Consider the following 15,165-nt stretch of genomic DNA (forward strand, 5'->3'; position numbering starts at 1 on the left):
ACAGGTTTTAGGGCCTAAATCTGACATTTGATGTCTCACATTCAGGGGCTCTATGAATTGCGTGTTTGATGTCTTCTATGAACTTGCTTCCTTGCATTTATGTCGGCTTATAAAACAGCGTAGCCTGAGATAAGACTGGTTTTAGCTCCACTACATACTTGTTTTATGATAAGTAACAAAATGAATCATTTACAGTCTCCCACCAGAGGACGCAGCAGCACGGCTGCTCTCCTTCTGACACGGGAAAGGAATTTCATGCCATAACAATCCCCGGCTGTTAAATAGAACGTGACAATCCTCCTCTGCTGAGAAGATGAGTCCACACATCTGGTCAATATCACATAATTGTTACTGCCTATTGTTACTACGAATTCCCTCCTCTTACCTCTCAGGGCTTTGAGTTGCATAATGCACTACAGTGAGACAAAGGTGTGTTCTATGAAATGACACATTCCTATAGGTTCATGGACTCTGGCTCAGTGTGAAGATTGTCAGAAACATGAGAGCGCTCCGGACTGTAGGGCATCTGGAGGACTGGACACTGTGGCAGCGTGGTGCCCGGTGGCTTGTCTTGTTTCCTAAAGCATTCCATATTTTCCACTGTGTTTCACAACCAGGAAGTGGTGTCACAGCACCAGGCCCGGCCCCTCTTACTTCACCTGAACAGAGGGAGGGGCCTCGCTGAGCTTGACAAGGGGAAAAACAAGGAAGAGCTCACAAGCAGGCAGTTCAGTGTGTCTGTTCACAAGCCCAGATTGTGCCTTGGTGACGGATATAAAAGAGGAGTTCACTCTGCTGCTGGGTTTCTCAACGTGGATATGGACGTACATGGTTCTCCCCATGGGAATATGGGGCTGTTGAGGACCTTTAACTCCCCTGAGTTTGGCAGCTGGGAGAAAATAGGCTCAGGTGGATTTGGACAAGTATACAAAGTTCGGCATGTACAGTGGAAAACATGGCTGGCTATCAAGTGCCCTCCCTGCCTTCATATGGATGACAAGTAAGTTCCAGCTGTTGAGCCACATGGGTCATCTTTAAAATGATGAATTTGTGTTTATGTAAATTGATATGGAGTAGTATAAAACAATGCTCCTGAAGAAGGGACTTCTTTTTTTACTTATGTGGTCCCTCTGAGTACCAGATCAGAAAATGTGAAAGTCTGTCTATACCCAGCTCTTGTCTGTTAGTTTGTCACTTGATGACCAGTTTATGACCAAATAGCAGACAGACAGAAGCTTAGACTACAAGTATGTTGGTGAAAAGTCATTCGTTGCCTGAAGTCCTTAAGAGGTGAATACCAGGCAATGTGTGACTCACCTAGTGCTAGTCTGGGCACACAGTGCAGCTATTAAAGGGGCCACAGCAGCAAACAGAAGGCTATGTTTTTGGATATCTAGCCACTGTTTAGTTGTGTTGCAGGGACCACTGACATGTTCATGTTCATTCATCCCCTCGGAGAACCACAGCTGTTTACTTATCCAAACCATGCTCCAACATGAAAGGTTCACCGACGATTTCCCCAATCAACAGTGACGTTCTTATCTATGGGCCCCAGGGAGGGGCTGATTTAAATAAATGTGCATTTCATTAAGGGAAGCAAAGTGGTCTTTTGTCCCCTCAGGTTCAGCTTGATTAGATTGCATCTTGAATTCTTAAACATTTAGCAAAACCATCGTATTTCTGCTCTGCATGGATCTCATGTTTCATTTATCAGAATTGAAAACTGTGTGTTTCATATATATATATATATATATATATATATATAGTGTTTATGTGAGAGTTTCCATTCTTCTGGGCTGTGCGTAGACACGCTGGGTTCAGCTGTGGTCTTCAGACAAATGACAAATATCCCCTCACAATAACTCTCCGTGCTTCAATCCTCTCAGAACCTGTAGTGCCACTTAAAGCGTCCGCTGAACCCAAACCAAGATGTTATCATCTCTATTATCTGCAAAGTACCTAAACAGTCATTTGACTGCAGCCTCCATTGACCCGCGCGCAGCATCCAGCAACAGGGGCTCAAAGCCACCTTTGTCTGCTTGTTGTCGGCCGCTGTGTGGCACAGACAATGAAAGAAGCCGTAGAACCGGTCTTACCGGGCCTCTCAGTTAAAGCGGGGACATTGTTTTGTTTTTGAGGAGCTGCTGAGGAGCACTTGGGATTAGATGACGGATTTAGCAAACAAGTGCTTGCCCATTCTCCCGTGTTTTGTGTGATTATTTCTGCCTGGCAGATTTTGTGCCTCCTTCATTTGCACTGAAGGACAATTACAGCCTTTTTGTAACCTGATACACTTTGCACATAATAGACTCTTAGGAGCCTCTTCTGTGCTTCTAATTTCATTTCATTAATGGCAGAACAACAACAGAATTCCCCAGCCCGGCTCCCTTAATTCTGCCTGTGAAGCACATTCCTGACAATGCAACCATTAGTGATTTATCTTTCTCTCATCTGTCCTCATTAAGTGTTTGCATTTTCAAGGGAAAATGGAGATATGTGCGCTGAGGTCATGGATGACCTGCACACGTTGTGTTTGAGGCATGTCAGCGGGGCCGGTGGACTGATAAAGAGAGAGCTGTGCAAAGGTTGAGCAACAGAGAACAGAGCTCTGTTTAAGCCTCCTGGTGCATTCCAGGCTGGGAAGGGCCTCCGGACAGTCAAGAGCTCAATCCACATACTCGGTCTGAACTGGGGTGAATGAGTTCTAGACGTCTGCAGAGGTCACCGCTGAGGTAAACACTGGTGGACATTTTGCTTAGCTGTGAGCTCAGTGATGGTTACATATAATGCGCTGGAATTTGGGTTAGGACATAAGTTATGCAAAATGTTCCTGCTCAACGAGCCTAGGGTGACCGCAGAATCATTAGGTTCATGTTTTATAAGAAGGTAGATTTGATCACTACCCGTGTGCCAATGGGTGTGGAAGGTTTGGTTCCAAACAAGCTTAAAAACAATGTTTCATCTCATTTCAGCTGCAGTTTGTTTGCACTTCTTGGAATTGCTTAGTCACCGGCACAAGAGCCTGATTCACTGAGTCGCACAATAAAATGTGGCACACATTTTCATTATCTTCTAAATCACAGGGAGCGCTCTGAGCTGCTGGAGGAGGCCAAGAAGATGGAGGCCGCCAAGTTCCGATACATCCTGCCTGTGTACGGGATCTGCGACGACCCCCAGGGCCTCGTCATGGAGTACATGGAGACCGGCTCCCTGGAGACCCTGCTGGCCACCGAGCCGCTGCCCTGGGAGCTGCGCTTCCGCATCATCCACGAGACCGCGGTGGGAATGAACTTCCTGCACTGCATGAGCCCGCCGCTGCTCCACCTGGACCTGAAGCCGGCCAACATCCTGCTGGACGCTCACTATCACGTCAAGGTAGAGAGTTTGTCACAAAGTGGCGTCATTAGTGCCCTTCGAAGGGCCAACAACAAAAAACACCATGTCAGAACTGCTGCAATCTGATTCTTTTTCTATGGGAGCAACAATACAGCAAAGAATTATGACCTCCTATGAAGTGTAATGATTTTCATTGAGTTATGGGGTTCTTGAGGGAATTTCAGCCGCGAGGTGGTTTGCTATTCCTTTCTATCCATTTAAAGATGTCAGCCCCACACGCTCTGGGCTGACAGGTGTCTCTCTCAGCCCTCCAAACAGCCCTGTGTGCTGAGAGCGATGGGTGGGAACCGTCTTTTCTGGAGTTTAATACGTAGATGTAAACACCTCACCCGGGCCTGTCCCGACAGGATTAATTCAGCTCCTATTAAAGCTCCCTCCCCTGTGAACGTGTGTGCATGAAAGAGCGTGGGCGTGCGCTCCTCAGCACAAACGCGAAGGGCCTCTCCTCTCCTGCAGGCTAGGACACGGCTGTGTTGCCCTCATCGTGCCACTGAGTGCACATAATGGGAGCTTAGCAGCCTGTCGCACTCAGGGGGAGAAGTTAGTCATCAATGTCACGGTGCTCCATGAGAAAAAGCTCTGTTTGAGGGTCTTATCTGATCTCTCCCTCTCTCAGATATCTGATTTTGGCCTGGCCCGGTGGAACGGCCTGTCACGGGCTGATGACATCAGCAGAGACGGCTTCTGCGGCACCATTGCCTATCTGCCACCCGAGAGCATCATTGAGAAGGACAGAGCGTCGGACACCAAGCATGACGTATACAGGTTGGATTTCTCAGCTCTTTGCATGCAACACTTTTGTGTGAATGTAGGTTTTTTGTGGGAGATTGATTTGGTAGCAAACGAGTTACATCATGTTTAACATATAAAGATAGATTTCTTTAATAAAGTCAACAATGTTTCAGTTAAAAGGGGTAAACACATTTATAACCACACTACAATTTAATTATTTAAAAGATCTGGTTTATTGTGGACGATTTCATTAATAAGCAAGCTCAGCTTGAAATAGAAAAACGTGCCAATTTCTCTGCAGCAATACGTTTGATTTTTTTCTGTGTACTAACATCTCTCGATTTTATTTTGCCTCTGTTCCAGTTTCTCCATCGTGATTTGGGGAATTCTCACTCAGAAGAAACCTTACCAAGGTGAGACTTGCACTACTATTAATACATGAAACCAATGGCTGATGGGAAACTGTGTTTGAGTCATTCCTGCCAAGAGAATCAAAAGAGTTTTGAATTCTAGAAATATAAAACACTGGTAAAATAAAAAATTATGATACTTGATAATTATGATAAGTCTGGACTATAAATATCATTTTATGACTCTTAATGATTTGCTAATATTATCATATGTTGTTGTTTTGTGTTTTTACAAATACATGATTTTAATGAACATTTAATGAACAAGACAAAGCGTCTACAGCCATGCTAGCTGCTGTGGAGCTGTACTACAGTGGTGCTTTAAAGGGGACATGTCATGCTCATTTTCAGGTTCACATTTTGAATTTGTACTAGAACATGTCTACATACTTTAATGTTCAGAAAATACATCATTTTTCTCGTACCATCTGTCTGAATATAACTGTATTCCGCCATGGTCTGAAACTCTCCGTTTAAGTGCCTTTAGTGTCTCTTTAAGCCTCTGTGCCAAAAAAGCTTTTTTTGTGCACAAGCACTGAAAAATGATTTTCTCATGATATGTCCTATTTAAGTTAAACACTCACACCAGTAAACTAGCATGCTCACAATGACAATGCTAACACGGTGATACTTGGCCGGTATAATGTTTACCATGGTCGCAATGTAAGTTTAGCGGGTTAGCATGTTAACATTCGCTAATTTGCACAAAACGCAAAGTAGCCTACAAATGAGGATGATGGGAATGCCATTCGTTTTGCAGGTATAGATAAATTATTAACCTCATGGTGATGCGAGAGCTTGATCACATCAAGTCAGATGACCACCAAAGTCAGTAGGATTCATCTTCTGGTGAACATGAATGTCTGAGCATAATATCATGGCAATCCGTTCAATAGTTGTTAAGATGTTTCAGCCTGGACCGTCTTTCTGATATAAAACATCCATTTATCTGCTTAATGTCTGATGTATCAGAATCAGAATCAGAATCAGAACCGTTTATTGCCATGGTATGTTGAACATACAAGGAATTTGACATGACGGGAAGGTGCTTAACATTTAACAATCAACAACAACAACAACAATCAGTGCAAGTAGAAACAAAATAATATTAATATTGGGATATAAAATAAAGTAAGATATAAAATAAAGTGAAACAGAATAAGGATGAAATATAAAATAAAGTGAAATATAAAATAAAATATAAAATAAAGTGAAATATAAAATAAAATATAAAATAAAGTGCACAAACGAACCGATAACATGACTGTAAACAACGAACAGATAACAGATAACAGAACTATAAACAAGTAAGATGTGTATTCTACATTTGCTCTATCATTATACAAATATTGATATGAAAACAAATATTCTCAACCATAACCCCCATCTCACTCAAGTCATAGTTGAGAGACGGTGTCTTATACTTCATACTTAGTAAGTCAAACATTTGACTTGTTATCTCATAAATCTGACGTATCCCTGCTAACTTTTCATCTATTTTTTATATTTTCCTGGCAGGAATAGTCTTTAATAATTTCTAATGAAGACATAGCGTCGACCTTTCAAGGTGTGTGTTTGTTTGTCTGTACAGGTGCTGTATGTGTTTACTTAGTGCATTCCAGTGCAGGCAGGAGGTGCTTGGCTAACAAGTAGAGTGTATTTTCTCCCAGGCGTATCAGGTAGCAGTTCATTCCAAGGAATTTGGCTGCTTTTATAAGAGCAGTGTGTGGATGAGGGTTTCCAAGTTGGCACTGGCACCACCTATGTTTACCCAGACATAATTAAAAAGTGAGATATGGCCGGTTACCATCCCATCCCTCCTTCCTCCCCCACCTGTGACTGGTATTATGGCCATAATAGGAGGCGAAGCACTTGTGATTACAGCCTCTATACCTGTTTGTTCTGAACCATTGGCTTGGTTAATCCCACCGTCAGATAGAAGGAGGCCATGACCGGGAACTCTTGAGAGCTTTTCCCTTTTGCTTCCATGGGAACAGCACACACGGTCTTATCTGAGCCCACGGGAAGATGGCGATAAAGCTGTGCATATCTATATAGACACTGGCTCCCACCAGCACTTTAGATTAACGTGTCATGTACTGCAGAATGTCACGTCTTTTGGTTGTATTCAAAACATACAAAACATCTACATATTGTGTTTTAGTATAAAATATATGTATTGTATATATGTAAATATATATGTATTGGTGATGAAACTGAAGCATCTGATTGTTTTTCCCCTAGGTGAGAATAATATCCTTCAGATCATGGTCAGGGTGGTGAAGGGGGTGCGTCCAGACCTGGCTGCTGTGCCCCGCTGTTGGCCCTCAGCCTGTGCAGGGTTCCTGAGCCTCATGCAGCGCTGCTGGACCACAAACCCTGATGCCAGACCCAGCTTCCAGGGTAAATTGTGCCACTTTTCTTCTATCATACTAACTAGTCACTATGAAACACAGGTAATCCTGTTTCTTTAACTAAACACTGTTAAATCTCCAAAAAATCCTCCTACTTTTAGCTTTCATCCCCTGTCTGTGTTCCCTAATCCATCCCTGCTTCTACTGAAACGTGACCTAGAGCTGTTGTAATTACAGAAATCACATCTGAAGCCGAGGAGCTCTGCTCTAAACCTCAAGAGGAGCCCAAGTCGACCTTATCGACGCCAGAGCCGGAGCCCACGTCGCCTAACGCACTCACTAGTGACCAGGTACGACAGCTCCATGTGAACTGCTCCCAATGATGTCGTCTTCTCTGAAGGACCTAGTGTGTCTTTTTGTCAACTTTGTTTGGTAGATTTTTGAACATGGTGGATCATGTGAACCTCCACTCCACTTTATATTTTGTGGCTTTGCTTGACTCTTCTCCAGAGCTTTTAAACTGACTGTTTTCCATTAATGTGAAACTATACACCCAGACACCAGGAGGCTTATCACTACATTGCTCCAGACATGATTATGACTCTTCAAATCATATGTTATGGAAATGTTTGAGCCAGAACAAAAATTGCATCACTAACGAGGAATGTTGACTGATGGGATTGTTGAGCGTGTGCACTGCTTTGTCATTTCTGTGGTGTTCGCTGTTGTGTACGTGACTGGGCACAAACAGCTGTAACTGTCTGATGGGACACAAGATAAGCTGTTTTGGAATTCCGCATGTGTTCAAGTGACTTTGAATGGGTCAGACTTAAGTTCAGCAAATAATCACAATGTCAACATTCAATAGCCGTCGTAAAAGAGCGGCAGCTACATATCCAAATGTAAATGTAATGAGTTAGGCTGTCAAAGACCAGCTGGTCCAAATGTGCTTATCTGTCTTTTTTCTCTACAGGTTAAAGAGAACAAGCTGGTGCGTCCAAAGTCAGCCATGTTGCCGGAAAAAGACTACAGCCTGTCAGAGCTGTTGAGCCAGGTGGATTCTGGGATCTCGAGGAGCTTTGATCGAGTGAAGGAGGATAGCTGCCACAGCAAAGAGAACACTTGCAAGAGGCTGTCTGGCATCTCCTCTGCTGATTCAGCCTTCTCCTCCCAAGACTCTATCACGCTGTCTTTTGAGAAAGAAAACACATGTGGTAAGATCTGATTAAAGACCTACAAGACCAACTATTATTCATGGAAAACTAACAATAGTATACGATCAGGAGTTTTTTTGCCTCAAACCCATACTTTTCCTCTTTATCGTCCAGATTCTGCCGAGGTCCAGAGGCGGAAGCTGTGCGAGGCCATCAGGACCAAAGACACTGCCAAGCTGATGAAGATCCTCCAGCCTCAGGATGTCGACCTTCTCCTTGACGGAGGAGGCAGTCTGCTCCACCACGCCATCGCCTTGGCTAACGAGGAGGCTGTCAAGTTCCTCCTTCTGAACAATGCCAACCCCAACTTTGCAAACGACCGTGGCTCCACCCCCCTGCACCTGGCCACAGAGAAGCACCTGAAGCCCCTGGCAGAACTTCTGCTCGGGCGGCGCTGCACCAACGTCAATGCCAAGGACGAGGACCAGTACACGGCTTTGCACTGGGCGGCCCAGAACGGGGACGAGGCCATCACGCGCCTGCTGCTGGACCGGGGGGGCGGCATCAACGAGACCGATGGCCAGGGACGCACGCCCGCTCACGTCGCGTGCCAGCACGGCCAGGAGAACGTAATCCGGGTGCTGCTGAGCCGCGGTGCCGATGTTCACATCAAGGGTAAGGACGACTGGACGGCGCTCCACTTAGCCGCCTGGCAGGGCCACCTGGGCATCGTCAAGCTGCTGGTGAAGCAGGCCGGCGCCGACGTCGACGGGCAGACGACAGACGGCCGCACGCCGCTGCATCTGGCTTCCCAGAGGGGGCAGTACCGAGTGGCTAGGATCCTGATCGAGCTAGGGGCGGATGTTCACATGACGTCTGCTGGGCTTAACACACCCCTACACGTGGCGGCAGAGACGGGTCACACCAGCACCTCTCGCCTCTTGATCAAACACCAGGCAGAGATTCACTGCCAGAACGCCTACGGACTCTCCCCTCTCCACCTGGCCTCCCAGCGAGGCCACCTGGCCACAGTCAAGATGTTGATAGAAGAAGGCGCGGACCCCTACAGGTCAGACCAGGCCCTACGCAGCCCCTGCCATCTGGCAGCGGAGAACGGTCACTGTGAAGTCCTGAGAGAGCTGCTCCTTCACTGTCCAGGTGGCGGCGCTCTGTTGGACGAGCAGGGGCTCAGCCCACTACACCTGGCACTGCAGGGCGGATACTCGAACATCATCACTATGCTGCTGCCGCAGGACTGCCAGGACTTGGTCACCAAGAGGTCGGCGCAACCGGCGGCCGAACAGCCCACGCCGCCGGAGGCCCGGCCGCTCCAGAGGAAAGTGGTCATTCTCAAGCTGACGGAGCGCAAAGACTGCCCACAATCCACCAGCACACAATGCGCCTCAGCACCCTGCTAACGAGCGCAAAGACACTGCCAAGCCGGTACAGAACTGCCCTCACAGTCTTTTTGTACACTCCACTGGTGCCTCAGTGTTGGGCTCGGGGGGGGGTCATATCAAACTTAAGAGTTTTTTTGGACTTAAAAGCCCTTTCAGCACTGTAGGTATTTCCTAACAGTCAGAAAAGCTTTAATGTAAATATGTACACTGTGAATAGGAAGTATAAATACTCTGTTGTGTTCAAATTTTTGTTTACTTTTTTACTTAACAAGCACAATTCTTTTTTTTACTCAACAAGCACCAGCATCAAAATGATGATCGGGTAACCTGTGACCTTATGGGGACGTTTCACTATAGCGCACTGCAGCTGGTATGCCTGTCAGTCATATTTAAGGGAGGAATGCTGTAGATCATCAGAGCCATTGATTTAAAAAAACAACGTTGACCTTCAGTGTTCTAACCCTGTTACATATCAGTGCATCATCCATTAAAACATTTTAAACCTTTAATTTTGTTTGTGCTCGTCGCTTTTTTTTACATTAATAACCTAAAAAATGTGTCCGCTAATGTATTAGGCCGTGTCAGCCGATAACATTATAATCATGGTTATGAGCAAAACAAAAGAATGAAAGTTATTTTCTTGTGTTCACTCATCATTCATAGCTAGATATGTCCTCTGTTGATCCCTTACTCTGGAAATTAGCAAGCATATAAATAATCATGATAAAAACATTTCATCAAAGTTAATATGAACAGCTGGTAAAATACACAAAGTGTCAATATTCATTGTTGTTTTGGGTATAAAGAAATTCTGTGAACTTTATTTCTTGCAACTGCATTTAGAGTAACAATCTAGATGTGATGATAAAAGCTGTATGAACCCTGTATTAAATGCCCTAAATATTCATACATGTGTGCAAAAACATGGACGGAAGCTTATTCACTGCACTATTAGTACTTTGTTTCGTTCTCAAAATGAATGAAAGGATACAGATTCTTAATTCTGGTTTGAATTTAATCCAAATTGATCTTCGTAAACGAACGAGAACGAACCTGTTGATAGAATCAAGGCATTTTAAAAGGTAACACTCGGAATGAAAAAGCTCTTACACTCCTCACCACAAAACAATGTGCATGTTCTATTTCCATTCAACTTATGATTATGTAAAGTTACACTGGTTCTCCAAAACAAGTAACATTATATCTTTTTTTAAACTTCATTTCATCTCCTCGTGTCTCTGCAGGCTTGTTAGAGAAAGCGTCTTGTTTCAGTCTGTCAGTCTCTCCACCGCTCCACCTGCATGTGTGTCAGGCAGGATTGGCATGTCTGCATCTGCAGCCCTACCTGTAGTATTATTATTATAATGTCTCTGCTCCGGACCCCACAGAGCACGCTCAGGTTGGCACAGACCATGGGAACTGCCCCCGAGGGGGATCACAGGCTGTAAGATTATAAATGAGCGAGGAGGGGTGATGATGTTCTACCTGCAATTGCAGCCTGTTGGCTAATTCCTTAGACCACTTCTCCTTCTCATCACTCTCTATAACCAACATGCCATCCCTGACGCCTCGAGGGCTCGGTTTTTCGTAATATGAGAAACTGAGCGTTTGCTTGCAATTGTCCCGTTGTTATAGCTGGTGTTCGCGGAGAGCCTGGAAGATAACCGGTGAAATGTGTGTAACCTGAGGCCCCTGTTGTGTGTACACAGCGGCCTATCCTGCCAGTTGCCTGGTGATCTGTCTCAGCTCCAGCTATGGGGAGGACAATAGTTCTGCTGTTGCCTAATCTCAGGTCCTATCTCCAGTCAAGCCTGCTGTCATGTCTAATAGACTGGTGGGTTGGGTTTGTGTCATACAGTAACTTACAGTAGGTTTTTTTCCCATTCTGGGCTACAGTTCTCTCTTCTATTAACAACAAACCAGGAACAATGTCATTTAAATCACCAGTGTTCAGTCAACATAAAAATGTGTATTTTTATACTGATGGATTATTGTATACTTTGATGTAATTCTAAAAACATACTGACAGTACAAACCGAAAAGTTGATTCCATACATCATAATATATCATAGATACAAATGTGTTGAAATTTGAATTACACCTATTACAGCCTATAAATAGTTAAAGTCAAATAATTTGGGGATAAAATAACTCCCAACAAGAATATACAGTAATGCAATTTAGCAGGAAGATACGTTCTACAGACCCAAACGTTGTAGGCTGGGCTACGGTTATTATCATTTCATATTTGAACACACGTTGGTTGCCCAATATATCTCCAGGGTTTACCTGTATACATACATGAGTCATATCCTTTTCTTACTGTTCAGCTCTCTTCAGTTCAGAGTTCAGCCTGTTCATCACACCTTGATGAAAGATGGACGAAGTCAGTCCCCCTACCATCACGTTAGTCATAGGGCCCGGGGGGAAGGACACCAGCCCGGGGGCCCAGTCTCCATTACGCTGAGGAGCAGCCCAACAGAAATGAAGGGGTTGTTTGTTGTTTTTTTACTGACAGGATGGGGCGTAACCTGTCAGATCACCTAGGTCACGCTGTGTTCTTCAGGCCTGGGCGCAGCCTGCTGCCCACAGCTTAGCGGCCTCAATAGTGAACATGGTGATGAAAAAAGTGCACAGGAGTTTAATTTAAAGGGGACATGTCATGCATGGTTTCATGGTTCATACATGTACTTTGGTAGTCTACTATAACATGTTCACATGCTTTAATGTTCAACAAACATATGTTGTTCTCATACTGTCTGAATATATACTATTCATGACTTCTGTACTTTTTATCAGTATAAAAAAATTTAATAAATGGTTTATTTAACATGTGCTTATTAAAGTAAAGTGGGTTAAATTAAGGTGTCACCAAGGTTTCCATACTTCTTCCATCACTGTCCACATAATCTTATAAGGGCTGAGCAGTAATGTGATTGATGAATAAATTTGATTAATCTAAATGACTTCAGCAGTGGCAACCTAATTAACTAAATGACCTTTAGAGGGGTATTCGATATGATACATCTATCTACACACAACATTAGATGCATCATAACAATATACAATACTATGGTATGTTGCAGCTAAAAGGAATTTGTGTAATCACAGTTTCTTATTAATTGTTGTGTGTGCGAGTGTCTCTAAGATTGCAAGACTTCCTTCTTGTCAGACGTGGTGTCTCGTTGCTCCTTTGTTTGAGTACGATAGGGACTTTTCAGTTTGTCTGAGTCACACCTCACTGCTCCAACGGACCAATAACAAAGCCCTCATGAACACGCTGTAGTGATGCAAGGCTCTCATCAATAAAAGGTGGGTCAGGGGCTGTTTCTAAAAAGGGAACACAAATCAAAGTATATCTTTCAGAGTAAAAAAGCTTTGACTTATTCTTTCGTTTCCTCCACGCACACATTCGGTTTCAGTTGCCGATGATCTGGAAACATGTAAGCAGCAGCCAATAGTAACGACATCTGTTCTACACTTTGTGACTGGTTGCTGGGAGAAAATAGCTCGTACAGGTTGCTCTGGGCTGTTTTTCTCCCCACTCTTCTTCTTCTTCTTCTTTTCTTTTTCCTCTCCCCTTATGTTAATCTCACAGAACTTGCTGAACGAGATCTGAGACAAGCTGCAACATGTGGATGCAGCGTCAGGGTGAAAAGATGGATGTGGGCGCACTCAGCGCTGATGAATTATGAGATTTATGGTTAACTAAGCAAAGGTTGAATGCACCATTGAAATGTGGGAAAGTAATTAGAATTAGCACGAAGAGAGGAAGATAGGGTCACTACAGGTGAATAGGTCAACATTTTAACTAATTATATAACCCCATGAAATTTCCCCAGTTCATGACTTACTTATTTTACTGAGTTTAACCACCCCATGGCCAATTATTACATTGTAACATTTTGTAACAGTCACTAAAATGCTGCATTTCACTTGGTGACCTAAATTGTTTGTCTAATCATGATAACATTAGGAGCAAAAAGTGGACTCCTGGATAGGTGAAGTCTGAGGACATAATCTCTGTGTGTGGTAAGGTCAAAGTCTACACGGCATCTGTGAAGCTGAAATATCGTCACACAGTAACCTGTGTGTTGCCACTGTGTCAACACATGTGCCTCTGGGACGTGTCTCGATCTGTTTCCAGATGACATCAGTCTTGGCACCTTTGATTCCAGCTTTGGCATAACTTGATGTGTTCATAAACGCAAATGAAGTCTGATCTGTGGAAGCAGCATGAGGTCATACGATGTTGTCAGCTTATTTGTATGCTAGTGGGGCTTATAGACATGTATTAGCATGAGCTTTACGAGGGCTAGTTGAGAATGTGTTTGAGAATAGTTTAGAAATTTGGCAGCCTGCTATAACCAACACTCTGTATTACCGTGTGATCTAGGTAAACAGTGAAGGTGGCTGCACAGCTGGCCGTGCCTTGGTTGCCAAATAAACAAACAAAGTACAGTACTACAACGTGAACATGTATCCCCTATTGGCTGTGTTTCTGCCCTCTGCTCCAGGACATGTTGGGGGCAGATGTGGTGTGCAACATGTAAAGTGTGTAACCTGTGGGATGCAGCTTGCGCAACCAGTAAAAACACAGTAAAAAGAGTGTGCTTGTAACATGGCGAGGTTGGGACAGTGCAGAGCGAGAAGGCTATTTCATCACCTTTTTGGTGGGCTTTTTTTATTTAATAACCAGGTTTATTGTGGGTCTGAGATCATTGTATTGGGTCTTTACTTTCATGCATCTTTTGGTTGTCATTGTAATGCTGCACTTTGGCCAGTAGATGGCACAAACTCGTTGTAAGCTCAATGTTTTTGAGTCCATATAAGCATCACCACTGAGTCCCATTCCAGCATTTAACCTCCTTCAATGTGCTTTAACTTAAAGTAAATCAACAACAACAACAACAACAGTTTATCATGAGCGCTTGTCAATGATGATTTATTGAGGTAAAATTCATTCAGAGGAGCCCCAGCTGCTCGTGCATGCAAAAGGAGAGGTGCGGCGTGTTTATTTCAAAATGCTGGCAGTCTAGCATACATTAAGTGGCAGAGCGGCCTTCTTTGACAATGCCATCTGCTAGATCATCCTGTAATATATACAACAGCTCATTACACACGCAGGATACACTGAACAGACAGTGTATCCTGCATTCTGAATTAAATGCCACTGACACGTGCATAATGTTTTAGCCTACAGTGGCCTGCCATTGCAGAGGTTGTGGCTGTACAGGGCCATGCAGTCATTCAGTAAAACACTGACTGAAAAACTGGATGGAGTAAGTGAGATATCAGCACAATCCCTGATTATGTGGAGGCATTTACTTTCAAATTTGTGTCGTGGCCTAATTAGACTACTCGGTTTGTTGTTTATGATACATGTGGGCCTAGCAGCACAGTCAGAATAAATGATCAGTGGATGGATGTGGATGGATGACAACCTCTAACAATGTTGCAAATGCTGTACTGTTCTGGCTTGCTGTTACTTTTTGAACCAACACATCCTTATACCTAAACGACAGAAAAAGGATCTTTACCGATGACTCATAAGAAAACATATATGACTGTTATATTTAACTTTGTGAAATGTAACGACCTGGTAAGTTTAGGCAACAAAACTACTTAGTTATTTTGAGGCAACATGACAAGCTAATCTATTGATTTGTATTCATTTAAATAAATTAGCTTATCATTCATTTAACAAACATGAAAACAT

The 15,165-nt window shown here is 43.7% G+C and overlaps 1 protein-coding gene across 1 annotated transcript; it reads left to right on the forward strand.

Moving 5' to 3' along the window:
- Nucleotides 1-733: 733 nt before the first annotated feature.
- ripk4 (receptor-interacting serine-threonine kinase 4) lies at nt 734-9,968 on the forward strand. Its single transcript, XM_079172354.1, has 8 exons — nt 734-1,000; nt 3,084-3,375; nt 4,013-4,161; nt 4,492-4,541; nt 6,783-6,941; nt 7,130-7,242; nt 7,866-8,106; nt 8,221-9,968. The coding sequence occupies exons 1-8, from the start codon at nt 819-821 to the stop codon at nt 9,462-9,464; spliced, it is 2,430 nt and encodes an 809-aa protein (XP_079028480.1). The 5' UTR covers nt 734-818; the 3' UTR covers nt 9,465-9,968.
- The last annotated feature ends 5,197 nt before the right edge of the window (nt 9,969-15,165 follow it).

This window comes from Pholis gunnellus (genome assembly GCF_910591455.1).
Source record: "Pholis gunnellus genome assembly, chromosome: 13".
In the NCBI taxonomy this organism is placed as follows: Eukaryota; Metazoa; Chordata; class Actinopteri; order Perciformes; family Pholidae; genus Pholis; species Pholis gunnellus.

Coding starts and splice junctions, on each gene's coding strand:
- ripk4 (XM_079172354.1), top strand. CDS start 819: ATGGACGTACATGGTTCTCCCCATGGGAATATGGGGCTGTTGAGGACC. Junction 1,001..3,083: donor TGCCTTCATATGGATGACAA/GTAAGTTCCAGC, acceptor TCTAAATCACAG/GGAGCGCTCTGAGCTGCTGG. Junction 4,542..6,782: donor TCAGAAGAAACCTTACCAAG/GTGAGACTTGCA, acceptor TTTTTCCCCTAG/GTGAGAATAATATCCTTCAG.